The sequence below is a fragment of the Culex quinquefasciatus genome, chromosome 1 (genome assembly GCF_015732765.1).
Source record: "Culex quinquefasciatus strain JHB chromosome 1, VPISU_Cqui_1.0_pri_paternal, whole genome shotgun sequence".
In the NCBI taxonomy this organism is placed as follows: Eukaryota; Metazoa; Arthropoda; class Insecta; order Diptera; family Culicidae; genus Culex; species Culex quinquefasciatus.
In genome coordinates this window covers 114,608,914-114,629,682 of record NC_051861.1, presented here as the reverse complement: position 1 = coordinate 114,629,682, position 20,769 = coordinate 114,608,914, and the positions used below count along the sequence as shown (strand labels likewise).

Sequence of the window (20,769 nt, the reverse complement as noted above, 5' to 3'; positions counted from 1 at the left end):
GACATCTGTTTGAAAATATTGAGGAGTTCGGTTGAGGTGTAAAGATCATTACCATTTTCCTCAACTGCTGGTTCTTGGGTTGGTCTTGGCTCCTGGCTGAAGCCCGGTGGTGGCGGTCTCGGCTCCTGGCTGGAACCCGGCCGTGGATGATTCATCTCAGCTCTCTTCCTGGGATCCAACGGCAACGGTGCCAAGTTCGGGACCTGGCGTCGCGGTTGAAGAGGTGGAAAATTTTGCTCCACCAGGGCTGGAGGAGTTCTACGACGCTGAGGCTGATTCTTCGTCGATGCTTGCTGCCGAATTTTCACGAACTCAGCTCTCTTGGGGCACTTTCGGTCGGTTGACGAATGCTCACCGTTGCAGTTGAGGCACTTCACCAGCGAATCTTGGATGCACTGGGATGTGATGTGCGCATCAGTACCACATTTGGCGCAACGACGCTTCAGGTGGCAGTTCTTACCTCCGTGCCCGAAGCCCAGGCAGTTGAAGCATTGTGTGACGTCACGATGCACTGGTCGGTATCGCTCCCACGACACGATAATGTTGAAAACCGCTCGAATTGCCTTCAGCTCAGGAAGCGTCGTCGATCCCTTAGCCAAATGCAGCAGGTAGAGCTGGTCACGGTACTTGATGTCTTTGTTGCGTCGGCTCATTTTGTGCACGGCCAACACATCCAGTTTCAAAACTTTTAGCTCGGCAGCTAATTCCTCCACTGGCATGTCGTACAGACCTCTGACGACGATTTTGTACGGCTTATCCATGACGACATCATGGGTAAAGTACTCCGCCTCGTTTTCGGTCAAGTAATCCTTGACCAGTTGATAGTGCTGCCTGGATTGCACCAGCACCTTAAATCCGTCCTGACACAGACGAATGTTGCCTTGGACTTTCCCAGACTTGATGAGTTCAACCAGCCCCGCACGAAAGTCGATCGTTGCTGCTGATTGCCTCACATAAAAAGGAGGCAGTTTCTCCTTTCGCTGTTTCACTTCATTCTCCTTTGCTTCCGCTACCTGGTCCTCGTCAGGCAGTCCAGCGAACTTGTTGTTCTTCAAAAGCTGCTCCTCGTGCGATGAAGAGTTCTCCTCCTCCTCATCCATCGGTACAGTACCGTCGCTCTTTTTCGTCTTTTTGCTGTTCGATGTCACTTCCAAAAGCACCTTCCTTTTGGAAATTCCCGGTTTTTGGCCATCAGTTGAGGCCTCAACCTTCCTTTTGGAAATTCCCACTTTTTTGCCTGCTTGAGCCGCAGGTAGGGCAATATTGCCGGCGTTTTGCGCCGGGACGCGACGAGTCATGTTGATTCAGACAACCTTCACCAACGAATGCTCGGATAACAATGAGGAGAAGGAGGATGGCTTTGCGTCATTATACATAATGCATGCATGTGTGTGTGTGTGCGCCAGTCCGGAGGTTATGTTCACCGGTGTCGGGATATTCTTGTCAGCGGAATCTCCTTTTGTGTGTGGGGCCGTGCGCGCTTTGTTTTCGGGCTTTCCGGGACCGGTTGACCACGGCGGCGTGGTTTTGCCGCCGAAGGCAGAAGTGACTCTTGAAAGTGGTTATTGTTCCGGCGGAGTGCTGGGCTTTGGAATGGAACTATGATCAGGGAAAATTACAATGAGTTGGGTTTGTTTTAAAGTGGTGAATTTATTAGTTTTTGTTGAGAGTGTGCTGTTTTTGATTTATCAAGTAAAACAATGTTAACTGGCCAATATGTAGGATTTCCTTTTGCATTGTTATGCTAGATTTATACCGTATTTTTTTAAATATTGCAGCAGCTTTTAAATTTTCAATTTACATCATTTTGTTCAACAAAAGCATTCTAAGCCAAAAAAAACATGTTTTGATAAGCGAACTGTATATACTGCATCAAAACATGCTAAGTGTCAAACTGACATCAAATGTCAAGCAAAATGCAATCTTTAAAGCATCAATGTTTACTAATTTGTATCTAAATCAGAATTCTTGCTTATTTGTTTAAAAAGTCCTATCAACATAGGAAAAACATGTAGCGGATAGAACGTTTTGAAAAACAAAAGTTGTTTTGGATATTTTGGAATTTTCATATTCTATTGAAAAAAAATATTTAAGACATTGGCACTTTTTTATGAAATGAATAATTTGAAAACCACAATTTTTTAAAACAATTTTTCCAGGAAATCGCAACTTGGCGGCAATTTTGTTGACAATGCTTCTTTGTGTCTAAAAAGAAGCATATGTTGTACATTAAATAAAATTTGAGGACTTTCTATAGTGATAACAAGTTCATTACAAAAAGGTCAAATTATTTTAGATTGTAACTATTTTTCTGAATAATTCTCATCAACACCTACAACCAACTAAATTGGAAAAGTCGTTCCCAAGATCCTGATTTTCAAATGTCGTGTCATTATTATATGACCAGCTGGCTTTTTTTTAAACGAAGGTTAAAATTTGAGAATCTGAAAAACATTTTTTTCTGCGTTTTCAAAATCCTAGATTTAAAAAAAGAAGTTGTTTTTTTTTATAGAGCTAAAAAAATTAAATTTTTAAGCATTGAAAATTAAACCATTTGTTTTCGAGATCTCGTCAATTGAAAAATTAAGGCAAATCAGGTAACACTGAAAAAAAATATTAATTTCTCAAAATTTTAACACTGAGAAGCTGTAAAACTCATCAACTAACTCAACAAAATATGTTTTTTATCAGCATTTAGAATATGTTTTGCCGAATTCTTTTCCATTATAAAATAAATTAAAATTTCCAAAAATTTAACGTTTTCGACATTTTCAACCTTGGAAACAGTGTATTTTATCAAGCAAAAAAGGAATGTTTTGATAGTAAATATAATTTGGCATATAATTTAAAAAAAAACTTGTTGATTATTAAAAAATATATCAATTCTGAAAAAATACTTTGCACACTTAAAGATTTGCGCAAGAGCTGTAGTTTTTAGTCAACTGAAATATGTATTAAAAAAAATAAAAAAATATAAAAATCTTATTTTGGGAGATTAACTTTTGATTTTAAAAAGTCAAATAAAAAATCTATATTTTTTCCCGAGTGCCAACATTTTTCTGCAAACTTCTAATTTCAACTCACAACTTTATCGAAGACACCAAGTCGATCCGAAAACCCAACCTCATGATGTAGATTTTCTATTATTCTCATGTTTCATTTTCTATTATTCTCATTTCTATTATTCACAGGTTAACCATCCTACGGTATTGGGGTCCTTTTCGGCCTTTTTGAAAATTAAATTTGCCATAACTTTTGCTATTTATATGCTAGAGCCTTGAAATTTTCTGACAATAAATTTATAGTATACATACCCATTTTACAAAACAAATAAACCTCAGACGACCCCTATGAGAGCGTCCATAAAACAGTTTCATTAAAGGTATTGGGGTCCTTTTCGACCCCAAACTTTAAAAAATCGTCAAAAATCCATTTGTGATCAAAAGAACCGGAATCGGTCCAAATCTGGATTTTTGACGATTTTTTAAAGTTTGGGGCCGAAAAGGACCCCAATACCTTATGTGTGATTTTTTAATAACGAGGGAAGGTTAAGGTCTAGCTTGCAAAACAGTATGGAGGCTTTTATGGAAATACTTATGATGCAAAGTGGCTTTTTTGACTAAGTTTCATTCATATAAAAATATCCAAATTATAAAATTACGATAAAAAATAACTAAATTCTACATCATTACCCTTTTTTTGCCAATTCTCAATCTTTATGAAACTTTTTCACAAAAATCGAAGCCTTCCCAGCTACCTCCCAAAACTTTGGGGTTTGCTTAATAGTTACTTGTTTTCTTTGAATTTTCAAAATAGTTGCAGCTGTCAAAATGCTTATGCGCCAATTTCAAACGTTGCTTCAGATTTGCTCTGGGTAGAATTTGGCCGAAAACAGAACAAATGATTCGCTGCACATTCAAAATTATTCAGTTTTCGTCGAAACCGAACCTAGTCAGAAATGAGTTAATAGGGCACATAAACAGATTTGGGTGAATTTCACTCAGTTTTCAAAGTCGATTTGTAAACAAACAATGCTTTCTACTTCCGTTTTCCACTGCAAATTCTACGAATATTTTGTTTTTTTTTTCTAAGTGTGAAAGCTGATTTTTTTATAGTTTTTTGCAAGCAGTAACATAACCAAACTTTTCGGCAAACTCAGCTAACGTCAAATCTGTACAATTTGCTGCCGGATCTTTTTCCGGATCCCTTCCGGAAAAGATCCGGAGGCAATTTTGTATGGTTTGACGTTTGCGGAGAGAGTCGAAAAAATGTAAACAAATCACTGCGTGCATCGGCCAGTGGGTAAGTGCAAAGACCCTGACAAAAGAATGTTTATATGTATTGTATATTGGGAAAGTGACAGATCATTGTTTTTATCCGTTAGAGCAAACACTTTGACAATATAATACTCATTTCAAGCATTAGTTTGCAAACAAAGATTGTATCCTGTTCGCTCCACTCCACTGACGTGAGCAGGATACACTCTTTGTTTACAAACTCTTATTGGTCCATTAACACTGCTTTGCTTGTTTTGAACTCAAATTGACGCAACAGAGCATTTTGCATCATTGCTGATTATTTTTATCTCCAATTTGATTCTTACCAAAATGACGTTTAGAGTGCCACAGAAGTTAGTTTGTTTGCATCAGAATCTGCATTCTCTTTCTCGCAAAAGTTGTCTTCTGACTTCTAGCTTATTTTCAAGGCCTACCGCTCAACCCTCTGGCACCACTGTAAATGGCTAGAACGTTTGACAGTCACCAAAACCTCGAAGAGCCCACGTAGTAGTATTAGTGAAGAGCCCACGTTGTTTATCGTGGGCTCTTCACTAATACTACTGCGTGGGCTCTGTGAGTGTAGCAGTATTGGTGTTGTCTGTTTTTTTACATTAAATCTTCAAGAAACATCACTTTTTGTGTGTGCAAATCTGTTACGAAAAAAGGTGAGAACTGTTGCTTCCGATTGACCGGGAAGATTTGCCGGGTAGTACTGGGCCGGGGACTGGCCAAGTCCCGCTGTTGATCCTTCCAAACAACTCGCTGTAATCTCCGGCAGGGAGTAACCGACCAAGTGCAGAAACATCCGTAATTCCGGTGATTGTGGCGGAGCTGGTCTTTCCGAGGATCCTTCGATAACCTTCTCCGAGGACTTGCCCACTCCCGCTGTCGACTCGCTTGTGTTTGGAAATCCGTCCCGTGTCGTTATTTTTTCATGGAAATCATTTCAACATTATGAAATTATGCTTTTTTTACCACGCGGTTTGTTTATTTTCAAATTTTGACAGCAAATGCGTTCTTCATCTTCTTTGTTGTCTTCATGTTCGCGTCGAACATTAAGGTTTCAGAAACATGGCCGTCGTGACAGAGGGCTCGATAAAAGCTAACATATTTCGCAGGGGCAGTGACAGCTCGAGCTCAACCTTTGTTTGCATCAGGACACTGTGATGAGGGATACGTCATTTTTGGGGCTTAAATATTTTGCAGTGTTGACAGATCGTTCCAATTTGATTTTTAATCCTTTTACCAATAGATAGATTAATCGTGACAAAATCGTAAATTCACACAAAGTCCTACCACTCAATTAACACCTCGCTGATTGTGGTTCATCCCGCAAGAAGATTTAATTAAAATAAAACTCCCCAAGATTTAAGACAAGCCAGCCTGTGCGGCCAGCTTAACCGGGCCCGGGTTGATCCGAATCCACGTCCAGGTTAATCCTTGGCCTGGCAACGGCACCGATATAGATTTTAATTTTTCGACTCATTTCCAAATTCCGCAGTTGGTGCGCCACGTCAGAACCCTGGATTTATGCACTCCGCAGTGCAGCAGCAACAATTCGGCATCATACATCATCTGCTTAATATTGGCATTATTTATTAATGCCTATTTTTATTTCATTTCGACTGCCACCGCATTGTGTTCCATCAATTGCAGTGTCGTCGTCGTGTGCGGGGGTTTTTTTTTGTTTATTCCCCTGACAGATATCGGCAAAAATGCAACCCATTTTAATCTCACCTAGACAGCGATAGACAGTGGTGCCAGTTTCCGGCAAAAAAGAGCGGTGAGGAGGCGAGTTGGACAAGCAATAAAAATCCAACAAGGTAAAACCCCATTTTGACATTTGATAAGTTATCGTGCCAACTCCCGCCCCGGTTTCGCGAAGGGATTAAAAATAAATTAAAATTTATATTAAACATCAAAAAGCTGTCAGTCGCTGCGCGGCAGTGCTGCCAGTGCCTAAGCTGCCGCGATGACAGGTGATGGCAGAGGACCCGCAGGGTCCTATGATGAATGAAAGTTCTCGCGCATTTCAAAGTATCAATCACAAAAGTGACAGCGCGTCGAGGGGTCGCTCAATATTTTGTCAATTCGAAAGGAAAACAAAATAAAGCAAAAAAAACTTCGTTCGATGACAGTCGGCACCGCAGGGGTGGTAGGAAGTCAAATCTAATAAATAGTTTTGGTTTCCTTAATCCTTTGGCCGGTCCCCTTTGCCGAACTGACAGTTCCGCTCACCCCCCGGGAATCACGTGTGTGAATGTGACTGTGATATGGCAATATAATAAATGTTTTCGTTCGCATTATAAATGATCATAAAACGGCAAACACCCCGACCAAAATCGAGAAGTCAAACTGTGCGGAAACGTCCCCTCCGATGAGAAAACGGAGGAAAAATCTCACCAGAATTAATGAACGTCGTTGCAGAGCGCACCCCTCGTGGGACTCCGGAACATGTGGGGACATTAAGGAAACATTAAGCTGTAATTGTTATTACACGCCCGGATCCCTGCGTGCAAGTAGGCTTTGACGACGTTTGGACTGCGGGAAGTCTCGTCGAATTCGGGTTGACTTCTTCTCGCCGAAACTCTCCCACAAATTAAGACATTAGTAACGGGTGCGCTCGCGTAACGAGCCGTTACTAATGTCAGGGTAATTTTACGGTGCGTTACGCGAGAGCGCGGCACGCGCTCCAATTTCATGCCCTACTTTTTTGCTCTCAAAAATCTCTACAAAATCAACACTGGTGGGAAAATTACGCGAGCGTTACGAATAAGATTAAGTTGGGCGTTAAATTCCGGTGGTGGGAAGCTCCGTCACCGAACGGGGTGTGTAAATCGGGGATTACGCGGCGATGATGGCGCGCGTTGCCGCGCCTAATCCATTGACACGGGGGATGTCGTGTCCCTAAATCAGCGTGAGCGAGAGGTCCAAATTGACGGGCAATCTAGGAGGCGGATGTTGGTTTTGTCAGCGGGAACTTACTCACTGATTGAACTGCAGTTTAAAGTGTCCAAAACAGCCGCGTAACGCGTGATAACGCACGTTTGACATTTGAGGCCATTTTCCGAAAAGGGCCTAATACAAATCTAACCTCAAACCAATAAATCTCAACAGTGTCGACTTTTCTAATCTTCCCGGAACGTCATCCGGCCAACCGGTAGACGGTTCCGCAAACCAAAACAAACAGCAGCTCTATCATCGCACTAAATCGTCAAAACCATAAACAAAGGAGTAAAACTCCGGAGTGAAATTGCAACCTCCTTCCGGGTCCAGGACCACCGGGAAAAAGAACTGCAGTGGCCATAAATTTCCACCATCGATTGTTTAATGCTTTACGACTGTGTCCGCCGACGGCATCGAGAACACGGGCGCTCGTTGTTCATAGCCCGGTTCGACAACGGGAATTGACCACTTGTGTACTGGTCCGGTTGCAGTTGCAGAACGACCTACGTCGGTATTGGAATATTTAATTTATCATTCGGGTTATAATGGGATTCGCCCTTGTGGGGATTTGGCTGGACACAGTGGAAAACATTGGGGTGATTTGCGTTACCAGGCGTTACATTTAACCTAACTTTTCTTTACCGTCAGCAAACGTCAACCAATATGAAAAAAAGCTTTGGCAAACAGTGACATAAACAAACTTTTCTGCAATCACATGATTCCCAAATCCACAAATTTCCAAATTCACCAACTCCTCAAATCCCAAATTATTAAATTCCCTATTTCCCAGATTCAAAGATTCTTAGACTAACAAATTTTCAAATTTACTGACTCTCAAAATCCCAGATTCTCAAGTTTCCAGATTTAAAATTCCCAATTCCCAAATTCTTAAATTCATCATCTTACAAATTTCAAAGTCACCAAATTCCAAAATTCTCAAAATTTCAAATTCGCCAGTTTCCAAAATCCCATATTGCCAGATTCTCATATTTCCAAATTCCGAAATCTCAAAGTCCCAGATTCCGAAGTTATCAAATTACCTTATTTTCAATTAATCAATTTCTCAAATTTCCAAAATCTTAAATACCAAAAATCACAGATTCCCGAAATCCTAAATTCTAAGATTCTCGAATTCCCAAATTTCCTATTTTCCAAATTCCCAAACTTCCAAAATCCCAGCATCTCATGTTCTCAGATTTTCAGATATCCAATATCTTAAATTCCAAAAATACCTCTGTCGCAGATTCTCAAATTCCCAAGTACCCTGATTTCCAAATTTCCCTATTCTCAAATTTTATAAATTCCCATTCTTAAAATTTTCATGTTTCCAGATTCCCAGATTCTTAAATTTCCAAATACGTATATTTCCAAAATGGAAAATTTCTAGATTCCAAAGTTCCCAAAATACTTTATTCCTAAATTCCCTTATTTTCCAAATTTCATTTTATCAAATTTTCAAAATTTTCAATACTCAAAATCATATGTATCTGAAATCCCAAATTCTAAGATTATCAGAATAAAAATTCCCAGATTTCCAAATTCCCAAACTCCAAGATTCTCAGATTTACAAATTCTCAGATTTCCTGACTTCCAAAAAGCAAACCTCTCGGACTTCCAGATATTCAATATCCCAATTTCCAAAAATCCCCAAATCCTGGATTCACTGATTCTCATGTTCCCTGATTACCAAGTTTCCTTATTCCCAAATTCTTTTCTTAATTTAATTAAATTTCCAATACTACAAATTTCCTTATTTCTAGATTCCCAGATTCTCAAATCTCCAAATTAGGATATTGAAAAACCAGATCCCCAAATTTCGAAATCCCAATTTTCCTGATTCTCAAGTTCCCAACATCCTTTACTCCCAAATTCCCTTATTTTGAAGTTTTAAATTTTTCAAGTTTCTAAACTTTAATATCCAAATCCACAAATTCCAAAAATCCCGAAATTTAAGATTCCCAGATTACAACCTTCAGATTGTTAGATTCTCAGATTTATAAATTTTTGATTTCCTGACTTTCAAAACCCAAGCTGTTCCCGGATTCTCAAAATCCCAAATATCAAAAATACCAGATTACCACGTTCCCTGATTTCCAAATTTCCTTATTCTCAAATTCTTAAAATCCCCAATTCTTAAATTTTCACTACAAATTTCCATGTTTCCAGATTCCCAGATTAAAAAAACCCAAATTGCCAGATTCCCAAATTCTGAAATCCCAAAATCTCATCTCAAGTTTCCAAAATTCTTTGTTCTAAAATTCTCTTAATTTAAAGTTTTCCATTTCTCAAATTTTAGAAATCTTCAATAAATCTTCAATGAATTCCCAGATTCCAGAATTCCCAAAATCTCAGATTTCCAGAATCAGAAAATAACAAATACTCAGAAACTAAAGTTCCCAGATTCAGAAAATCTGAAATTGCCAGACACTCAGATTTCCAGATACCGAAAACCCAAATTCCGAAAATCTCAAATTCCTAAATTCCGAAAATCCAAAATCCTAAGAATCTTGAATTCACAAAATTTTTTATTCCTGAATCGCAATAATCCAAAAAATTCAAATTCCTTAATATTCAGATTATCACATTTTAAAAATCCCAAATTACAATAAACTGAATTCCCCCTGATTACAAATTTCCAAATTTTTAAGATTCATAATCATTGAAAAAAATTAGTACAAAGAAACCTCTTTTTACGCGATGGCGTTACGATTTTTATTTTGTCGATTTCTCTAAATCCACACAATATTTTTACAAGTTCCAAAAAGAGTTTTGCAGATCTGAACAAAATCTACAAATTGATATTTAAAGATTGCAAAAATAATGCGTCGTTCTAGAGAAATAAGAAAAACGTAACGCACCGCGTACAAAGAGGTTTCTCTGTAATCCTGTTACCATGCGTTACGAGCGAGCTGTCAAAACATTTCCCGATTCCCACTGAGAAATGTATCGCCCCGATCGGCCTTCGTCAGCTCAATTTTATTCTACCATCAGACTGATCGGGTCGTTCCATTTCTCAGTGGGATTTATATTGCTTTGAAGCAAACGTCAAACCCATATGAAATTGACATTATCATGCTTTTCTGCATCCTCAGCAAACGTCAAACCAGTGCAGAATTAATCCGGCAAAGATCTAGAAAAAAGGAGGAATGAAGTAGCTGTCAGATTTGAGTGAATTTAACTGAGAATTAGGAAAAAGTGGGATCTACCCAGAACTGAGGGAAATTAACTCAAATTTGACAGATGCCCCCTTTACTCACATCTGAAAAGGTTCGGTGTTGTTGGTTGGTTGAGAGGTTTGAAACCTCGAACTTTTGTACTGTTTTGACGTTTGCCTGGGGCGTGAAATGGCAGGTTAGGTCACTGCTTGGCCACGGTAATAAGTTCAATCTTATCCATAAAAGAGCCGGCCACAAATTTGTATGTTTTTTACGGTTGGTGGAGGGTAAACACAAGCTTTTTACAGTGCCCAACCCTATGCCAGCAGGAATTATCGACCTGGTCATTCGGGGATGCGGTGTGGCCCTTCCTCGGCATCTATTCTTTACGGACCGAACGTGCGGAATATGCACCGTCAATTTATCTGTCGAAGCGGTTTACGACCGGAGCGTCGTTCCTTACTCCTGCAGAACCCAGACATTCAGGCCTCTTCCGCGCAGCGGAAACGTAAATACGTCGTACCCGGATTACCGACTCCGCAATATATTGCATTCATAAAATGTGTACTTTTTATTCTCGTTGAGAGTGGGTGAGGTTAGCCCTCGCACGTCACTTTGTTTACTTCCCGTCGCTATCAAGTTCTAATTCCGCTGGATTTAGAAAGGTTGCCGTACCAGTCATCGACCCGGGTGTCACATCAGCTGTTCGTCACCGTCGGCAACAACCCGGCGCGGGGGAATTCAAGTTCAAGTGCGGCTGGATTAGGGGATTTGGGCGCACCAAGTGGGAAAATCCCCTCTTCACCGTTGCCAGCGGGATCATCGACACCGACGACGATCCGGATATTCCCGGGCGTTTTGACCAAGTTTGACCTCGCGTTGGCAACAGAGACCTAAAGGGCACGCGAACCCGACAACTTGCACTAGTCACGTAGGCCATGGGTTTGTCAAGTGTTTGTGTTTGACATTTGCTCGCCATAATGGCGCGCGAGCGCCATAAAAAGACACGTCGGGAAATTTGCATGTCGGGATGATGTTTTGACAGTTTGGTGGGGGCGTTATGGCGTGCGTTATGTGCGTTACCTTCGATTTTTTTAGAAATTTTGTAGGATTTTTTCTCGCCGTGACACAAATGTAATCCACTTGAGTTCTGCAAGTTCAAGTGCGACTGTTTGCAGTTTGATTAGAAAAGGGGCTGGTGTTGTTGTGGTCTAGGAATGACAAATTGGACTGGTTAAACTTTGTTGCGGGAATTACGGGATTTCAGGGAACGGTTCGAGTGCTTTATAACCAAAACACTAGTGTTTTGGTGGATTAGATTGAGTCATTCTCGAGGGGCTAGAATTGGTAACACTGTAACGCTGAACTGTCAAACGCACGCTCAAAAAATCTAGCTCTGTTTGGAGTTTATGTTATTTTGCTGCAATGGCTCGCAAAGTTAGATTCAAGTAAGACAAAGACTCGAAGATAAATCCCAAGTGCAATTAAAAGATTTCCGACACTATCTGAATGCAAACCAACTCCGGCCACTTCCCGCATACTCGGAATGGTCCTCACAAAGTGACACCAGCTGGTCAAGCCAAGCCACATGTCCCTGGCCTTCCTCCTCCCCTTCTCTCCAGTAAGAAGACAAGGAAAACCATAAATCATTCCATCTCCACACAAATCCTGGAGCTCGGAGAATGTGACAGCCTTCTGAAGCAGGCTGCAATCGGAGCAAAACCAGTTGCAGTTGACCAAAAGCTCCGGAAGCTGCCCGGAACACACACACACCACACCTGAGAAATGTAATAATTAAAATTTCAGGTCTTAGGACAAAGGAGTCCTGCTCCAGGCAAGATGTGCGGTAACTGATAATAATTTAATCAATTAAAGCCGGCACTCTCTGTCTTGTTCGAAATGTGGGCGGCCCTTTCTCCCTTCCTCTTGCCGGAACTCCGTCCCCAGAGGGGACGGCCATAATTCATGTGTTCCAGGTGTACTCGTTGGAAAAGTAATTAAAATCATTTCACTTCATCTGTCGCCTCATCTGCTTCGTGGTCGTCCTCGTCGTACCTTGAGCGACGCAAACATTATTACTAAATGCGTCGGGCAATAAATATAAGCAAAAGACGTCCCGGAAGATGAAATACGACCGGGATGATTTATTCCGAACGGCGTCCCCTAGCGGACGCCATCTTGGAAAGTGGGCTTCTCCAAGTGGATAATAATTCAAATTTTTAAACAAAACCCTTTTTTCCGGGTGCCCGGCTTAACTCTTGACTGCGGGAAAGCGAGCGAAACTAATTAAAAAGGAGCAAAAAACGGGTTGAGGGCGTCCTTTTCCGAGCAAAAGTTGTCTCCGTTTTCCGTGCATGCGCGCCCCCCAATTAATCTCAAAGTTAGTCACGTGGAACACTAGCTGGGAATAGTGGGTCGAACGAAGCTTGGAACGGTTGAAATTGGGACGGATTTGTCGAGAATTCGTGCAGCAAAAGTAGGTTGCACTCGAAAATGGGTTGAATTTGGTTAGCGTGTATGAATTTTGACAGTTGGGCGTTACGTTTTTAGAACAGGTGAGCTGAACTCAAAATTGGATAGAATTTCGCTTTTGACAGTTTGAATTCGAGATAAACCCATGCAGCAAAAGCAGTCTTGATTAAAAAAAAGGTTAAATTTTGTTTGCGAGTACGCATTTGATAGTTCAACGTTACATTTTTTGACAGCTCAACGCTCTAAAATAAACAGTGCTCCCAATCCGTACCAATTTCAAGCGAACCTAACCTCAAATTACGCCAAAGTGAGTGCGAGGCCGCCATTGCTGTCTGATGGTTGGTGGCGCTGCTTCTTCCTGCGTCACGCAGAACCTGCACACAAACACACACCGGAATGTGCGGAGCCCAGATAATTTATACACGCAAAACGGGGGGAAAAACTTCTTAATTTATGCCCTTTTTACGCATCGTTTGTCTCCGCATCAGCAAAAGTTTTCACCTCTCTCTAATGCGCGCGGGTTTGCGTCTTGGGTGAAATGTTTTGCCGGCATGGTTCGGAATGATTAAGTAAGCGGAATATGTCAACGCAGGGTGATGTGTGCGGTTGACAGATTAAAGGGAATGCCGGAGGCTTTTAAAGGTGAGAGGATGATTTTGCTATAAAAATGCGAGAAATTGACTCAAAAATGCGGAAAAGAGTGTTTTTGAGAACTCTGGGTTGAATTTCGTTAGCGTGGAGGGATTTTGACAGTTGGGCGTTACGTTTTTTCAGCAGCAAAGCGTTGTCAAGATTGGGTAGAATTTCGTTAGCGTGTAAGCTTGCAGCAAAAGCAGACTTAACTTAAAACTAGGTTGAATTTCGTTGGCGTGTAAGCTTTTGACAGTTGGGCGTTACGATCTTACCCAGCTTCATTGTACTGAAAATTTGCAACAAAAAGTTCTCGCTGTGAAGAGTAACTTCAAATGTGTAAACAAAGCCGAAAATAGCTCTCCAATTCCAGTAGCCACGCAACTTGTGTGCCCAGAGCTAATATTTACGTCTAATCGGGCTGCTGTCCCGACGGCAGACGGGCTACCTTTCGGTTAGACTGCCCTAAAATTCCTTATCGGGCCCACAAATAGTAGGGAGCGCAGTTCGATAACCGTGTTTACAAACGGTAGCTCGATGGTTTTTTCGTTTGTTGACATTTTGTTTGGGGTTTATTTTTGACTAGTTTGCTAGCATTTCACTTCGAGTGCAGCCGAAAGTAAACAAAGCATCAGACATAACGTGAATTGACAGTTGAATGTTTGTTTAAATGTGTTTCAAAAGGGCGCTAGAGTTATTCTGCAGGTTGGTCACGGCTAGTCGCTGACTAACTAGCGTCTGCTGAAATTTTTTGGTTGTTTGACCTACTCAAAAATGATGCTTCTGTCAAATTTGAATGTTTTTCATTCAGATCTGATTAACTTTCACTCATTTTTTGTTGTATTCTGAGTGATTTTGAATGAGCGTGTAACTAACTCAAAATTAGGTTGAATTTGATTTTCGTGTAGCTTTTGACAGCTAGGCGTTACGTTTTTTTTTAAGATTAAACGCCAAACAGTGTTGTCAATCTTAAAAGTGCCGTTTTTTGGCTTAATTCATTCAACATTTTGTAGACACGTTTTCAACATAAATAAATTCTAATTCAATAAAACTTTCCACAGAAAACACCCTAAATTTCCTCCTCCACCGACGCTAACCGCCGCCATTAATCTAAAATATTACCGAATTAATTGAAAGTTTGACCCCGAAATTTCCGGCGAGGCCAGATTTAATAACCTGCGACGGTGGACAACCTTCCCGGGCCACCACCTCCAGGGAAAAAATAAATTAGACAGCTAAACGACGCCGTCGGTCGGCACGCGTGAAATATTTTCTTATTCTTTTTTTGAGGTTAGGTTAGGGGAAACTCTGTAAATTAAAATTTTTCACCGTTTCTGGCAACATTATCACGGAAATTGACCCCCCTGCGATAAGATTGTCGGTTTTCCGGATTGATTTATGCACGCTGATTAGAAATTTTCGTTAGAACTCTCGACCTGTCAAACGGTAGCACGATGCAAACAAACGATGCGTTTTTTTTTCGGTGGAAGTTGCGATAAGACGCGAATGCATTTTTGTTAACTTTTGACTGCGCTTTGTTTACGTAACGAGTGCGTTTTATAGCATCCAACATTATGGCACGTTGACGACTTAAAGCTGACAGTTCAGTTTTCGACAGATTTCAAACCAAATTTTCGATCGATTGTCGCTTTTCGGATTGAATTATGCACGCTGAATAGAAAATAAGTGCGATTTTTTTTTGTTTTAAGGTTGCGATGAGCAAAAATTTTGCACTTTCGTTTAATCTTGACTGTGCTTTGTTTACTTTCGGAGTGCGTTTTATAGCATCCAACATTATGGCGCGTTGACGTCTCAAAACTAACAGTTGCGTTGTTGATAGATTTCAAACCAAAATTTCGATCGATTGTCGCTTTTCGGATTGAACTATGCACCTTCGACTTCGACCTGTCAATCGGAACGAGATGTAAACAAACGATTTTTTTCAAAGTAGCGATGAGCGAAAATTACGTTTTTTGTTTACTCATGGCTGTGCTTTGTTTACGTTCAAAGTGCATTTTATAGCAAACCGTAATTATGGCGCTTTGACGTCTCAAACACTGACAGTTGCGTTTTCAAACCGATTTCAACCCGAAAAATTTCGATCGATTTTCGCGCCAGCTCGCCTTCATTAATGGTGATAAAATTGTAATTTTATGCGACACCCTTTTTTCCGGGTCGTCCAAATCCGCTGGAAAGTGTCAGAGAGGGGAAATTTTATTGAAAATTTCACCCCTCCGGGAAGGTCGGGTTTACGCACCCCGGGGGGAGTATCGTATGCAGATTTGGGTGCGTTTTCAAACACAATAGCTGGCATATTGTAGCTAGGTTATGTTTTCTTTTGACGCTGGAAAAGGGGGAAATTTAAATGCGAGGGCCATTTAAGCGGGATAACTTATGTTTAGTTTTGTTCTTTTCGCAGTCGGAGGGAAGAATGGCACGAGTTCTATTGTTGTCGTCCCGATTATTATTGGCTTTATTGCGGTTTTGATGAATTTCTGCGTTGACAAAGCATCCTTTGTAAGATTGCTTCAGCGTGTAGCGATGACAGTTATTCTGAATTGTCAGCAAGTGGTTTGACGTTTACAGAACTCAAACAAAAGTCAGGTTAAATCGCTTTTCGATTTGAACAATCCGTTGACAGTCCAACCAGTGTTGCCAGCTCGCTGACCAGCGTAATTGGCCAAAATCCACACCCGCTCTCGTAAGCCGCGACAAGTTCCCTAAGCCCCCACATGGCTGTGAATCATACTAATAATGTCTCATAAAAGCCCGCGGATCCAAGCAGGCTGGACAACTCTACAAACTCCAGTGCAGCAGCGGCAGCTGTTGAGCCGAGAGATGTCGCGCGCATCGTCGCCGCCTGCTACAACGACCGGGGCTGCTGCTTCCACAAAACGTATGTTTCCCCGGTAATCCCGCCTAGATTTATTGTCTTAATCATGGCGGGGATTAACCTTCTGCCGTTGAAAGGACTACGCATGTATATTTTAGCATTATGTTATGTTTATTTATACCTTTAGTCGTGCAGCGGCGTCCGCCGCCGCTCTCTAAATAAACTCCGGAAACCGGAGTGGTTTCGGGGAGCGAGTGAGGTTAGGTTGCACCCCCGAACTTGCGCGCCATAAAGTACCGGTGAGCTCTCTCTCCGGAGTGGTGTCACACACGTACGTGTGCTCGGTTGGAAAAATGGCCACCAGGAGGTGCTTTCGAAGAACATAAATAGCGCGCCGTCCAGGTTAGGTAAGGGCACTCTAAATGATGATAATGCCGGCCGGAGGGCAGATTTCTAACCTCAAAGTAGTGAGGAGTACGTTGTTGGCAGGTTAGCAGATCATGTCACTCAGCTGGGAGTAGGCTGTTGCGAAATTGTTGTACAGAAAGTGACAACAGAATGGTTTTATGGCGAGCGCAATTATGGCAGGTCTGTCAACTGTCAATAATGTCAGCATGCTGACGTAGAGGAATTTCTCTTTGTTTGATTTGTAAGGTTATTCAGCGTAACTTAAGGCTCATTTTGAGTCATTTGAGATCCAACATCTCTTAAGAGTCAGCAGCTCCTAAGAGTCAGCAGCCCCTAAGAGTCAGCAGCTCCTAAGAGTCAGCAGCTCCTAAGAGTCAGCAGCTCCTAATAGTCAGCAGCTCCTAAGAGTCAGCAGCTCCTAAGAGTCAGCAGCTCCTAAGAGTCAGCAGCTCCTAAGAGTCAGCAGCTCCTAAGAGTCAGCAGCTCCTAAGAGTCAGCGTCTTTTAATGATTCCGTTCTGCAAACCATATTTCCTGAAATATCAATTCCAAACCTTCAACAGTAGGGTCATATCGCCCTATTGTGAATCTATTTGAATCTAATAACAATAAAACCATTATGGAACAAACCGGCTGTCATCCCTTTCCTCCAACACCCCGAAAAAGGGGTGCCCGGAACCCTTCTCCGAAAAACTCTGAACTTCCCACCTCAAAAAAGTTATGAATAACAAAAAGTCCCCGAAATGTTTCCCGATTATCACCCCCAACCCAGATCCCTTCGTCAACTCACCCTAACCCTCGCCTCCGTCAGGTTCGTCCACATGGCGATCTCCTCCCGGGTGGACATGTCCGGGTACCGGTTCCGGCTAAAGGTCTGCTCCAGCTCGTGCAGCTGCTGCGACGTAAAGTGGGTCCGCTGGCGCCGCTGCCGCTTGTTCTTCTTGTCGTTCTTGGTTGCGGGGCCGCCCGAGTTGCCGTCCCCGGTGCCGTTGTCCGCTATCGTGGTCCCACCGCCGTCGTCGTGGGACATCCCGCTGCTGATGTTTTCCGTCTTTACCGAAGCGGCGTCGACACGGGTCACTGGAGGAAGGGAGAAATCAATTAAAACTTTGTCAATCAATTGTTTCCGGGGAAATCGGTGAGTTTGAGAGAGGAAAACAAATTTGCATAAGTTTGGCTTGTCGTGTAGAGGAAGTTGCGCAGTTTATGGCGAGTTTGTGTTGTTTTGATTTGAAGTTGCGCCGTAAATGCGTTTGACAGTTCAGCGCATTCTGAAATCAAGCCAAAACAAAGCAGTTTTGTGTCGCGCCATAAAGGCGTTTTGACAGTTCTCTGCGCGATTATAGCATCGCGCGTGATTCAAGCCAAAAATAGCCCGCTTCTTGCCCAATTCCAAGTGGACAGGTGAATGCGCGATTGTCCTGGTGCCAGATCAATCACGGTGTCATCGTTCCGGACCATTGAATTAGAGGAGGCAATATGCCAAAAACAAACATCGCGTGAAACTGTCTCTTCGATATCGAAGATGACAGTTGAATTGTATAATGGATCGTCGTCGTCGCGGTCGTTCCTCCACTTCAGTGGCGAAATATTCGAAGGTTTTCTTATCGGAACCGGCTCGTTCCGGACATGCAAGTCTCATTGAGGTGTACACAGGGATTTGATGAATTGCCCCCTAAATGACCATATTCGGGACAATTCATCATCTATTTGGGAAGAGTTTTTTTATGGCTGGGAAGTGTCTCGTTTTCAGATCTCTGAAACAAGCTAGGTCGCGTTACAGATCCACAATCAGTCAGCTGACTAACCGTTGAAGTTCTTAGGGAAGCTTCGAACCCCAAGAACTTACTTTCAACATTTTAGAAGTACATAAAACCCGAATTCCCCTACGACAACCGCGAAAGGTAGAGCATGTGGACAAGGTAAACTCGGCGTGCACCCCCGATAGATAAGCAAACAAGTGTTTACAGTGCTCGTAACATCTGTAACACGCGGCTTCCCGAAGTTCGCTGATAAGCGGCATAGACTGACAGTCGAGAATTTCCCCATTTGGAAAAGAAGTGCTTTGAATCACCCCTCAATTTTTATTTTTTGACGTTTTGGCAACACTGCATTTGTTTTGATTTAGAAACGGTAGTTTGGCAGCTCAATGGGTGATTTATAGAAAATATTTTTCGAAATATGTCAAACCCCACTCGCAAACGTCACATTGACAGCTGTCATTTTTGACGGTAGGTCGAGAAGCGATTCCTCTGGAAATTCACTGATATGCGACATATTTGAGAATTTTCTTACGTCACATTAATTTTGCTATGAAAAATAAGTGTTTTTTATCCAATCCGCACAGATTTTTTTGACAAGACCGCTCTTGTTTTGAGTTAGAAAAGATAGTTTGACAGCCTTGACAGCTTGATTTTTTTTTGTGTAATATTTTTCAAAATAGTGAAAAGCCATTCTCAAATGTCGCATTGACAGCTGTCACTTTTAACAGTAGGTCGAGGGGCTATCCTACTGGATTTTTTATAGCTTCTCAAAATTCCCTGATAAGCGTCATAAACTGACAATCTGAATTTCCTTTTTGAAATTAGAGCGCTTTGAATCATTCCTCACAGAATTTTTGGGTTAGTTGGCAACACTGCATTTATTTTGATACAGTAATTATAAATAGACTGTTCAACGGGTGATTCCGGATTAGCTTTTTCGCTTCAAATTCACTTTATAGCAATCATTTTTCAAAAAAAAATTACAGCAAACTAACAGCTGTCACTTTTGACAGAAGGTCGAGGGGTATTTCACTGGAAATTCTTTTCATTGCAAAACAGTTTATTCAAAATTTGCCAAAGTTGGGCAACTCTTCACAAGCTTGTTCGGAAGAGTTGGAAACATTGCATTTGTTTTTATTCACAAATCGATGCTTCTGTGCTTTGTCATGATAACTAGATACGAAAAGCAAGCTTTGTACAAGAGAGCACAGAGGCATCGAAATGTCAATTTGACAGCTGTCAATTTTGACAGCTACTTCGATGATTCAAAAGTAAGTTTCTCGAAAAATATTTTTATGGCAACCAATTTCCTTCAAACACAACCTATATTGACCAACTCACCATCACTCTTCCGGTCCCGGTTGCTGCGGTTCCGGCTGGAACCGCCGCCGCCGCCCCCTCCGCCACCGCTCACCGACGTCTGGAAGTTCATCTGCGTGTGGTCCAGGCTGGTTACCGCCGACATTGCACTATGACTATTATCACGAAAGTCGCCCGTCTCGGCCCACACTGGATAGAGAAAAAAAAGAGGGTAAAAATATAGAGGTTATGTTAGTTGCACTCGAGGGGATAATTTAATTCGGACGAGATAAGGACGGTGCACTTCGTGCACACAGGTGGAAAGAACTACTTCCAGAAGTCGTTCTGGATTAGGGCACTCTTGTTGGCGGGAATTGAAATTTATTAAAGTTTCCAAAGTTGGTGAAGTTGCGATAGCTGTCAGTTTGCCATAATAGCGAATTCAGTAGAAGCAATGTTTACAACGCTCTCAAAATGTTTGTTTTTTTTTTTTTCAAATTCCGCGATGTCATTTATTCAAAGGGGGTGCTCAAAAGTGAAAATTTGTCAAAAATGCCACCAAAACCGCACATATGGTAACAACTGTCAAATGCGCCATAATGGAGGTCGCGGCAATTTTTCCTCCCATAACAAGCGGCGACTCTTGTTTCAGAAAAAAGGAAGCCCGTTTAAATTATGTAAATTTACGGGTACTACAAATTATTGCTGCGAGGGGCCGCACTTCGTCCCTTTTCCGCCCATCCAGAAATGCCGTAAAAACACGCATGAATTTTTATGTCACTATTTCTCATCGTCCCCGCTGTTTCAGAAGCCGCGGCAAGAAACGCAAAAGCGTCATTTTAAAGACTGTCATTTAACACTTGTCAGGAATGCTCGTTCACAGTTGTAGGGAAATTTTTCCTTGCACTTTCGACAAAATGATGTTCTTGTTCTCTTTTTTTTTTGCTGCCATGCGCCCTCAATCACCAAGAGTGCACCACCGGCGTG

General features: G+C 41.7%; 1 protein-coding gene across 1 annotated transcript in view; it reads right to left on the bottom strand.

Moving 5' to 3' along the window:
* The window catches only part of LOC6045262 (pituitary homeobox homolog Ptx1), a 59,428-nt gene that overhangs the window by 7,346 nt on the left and 31,313 nt on the right, over positions 1-20,769 (bottom strand). The window contains exons 3-4 of the mRNA XM_038266774.1: positions 19,825-19,992; positions 17,511-17,800 (exon numbers count right to left, since the gene is read on the bottom strand). Of these exons, the coding sequence (XP_038122702.1) occupies positions 17,511-17,800; positions 19,825-19,992 (458 nt within the window). The remainder of the gene's footprint in view (positions 1-17,510; positions 17,801-19,824; positions 19,993-20,769) is intronic.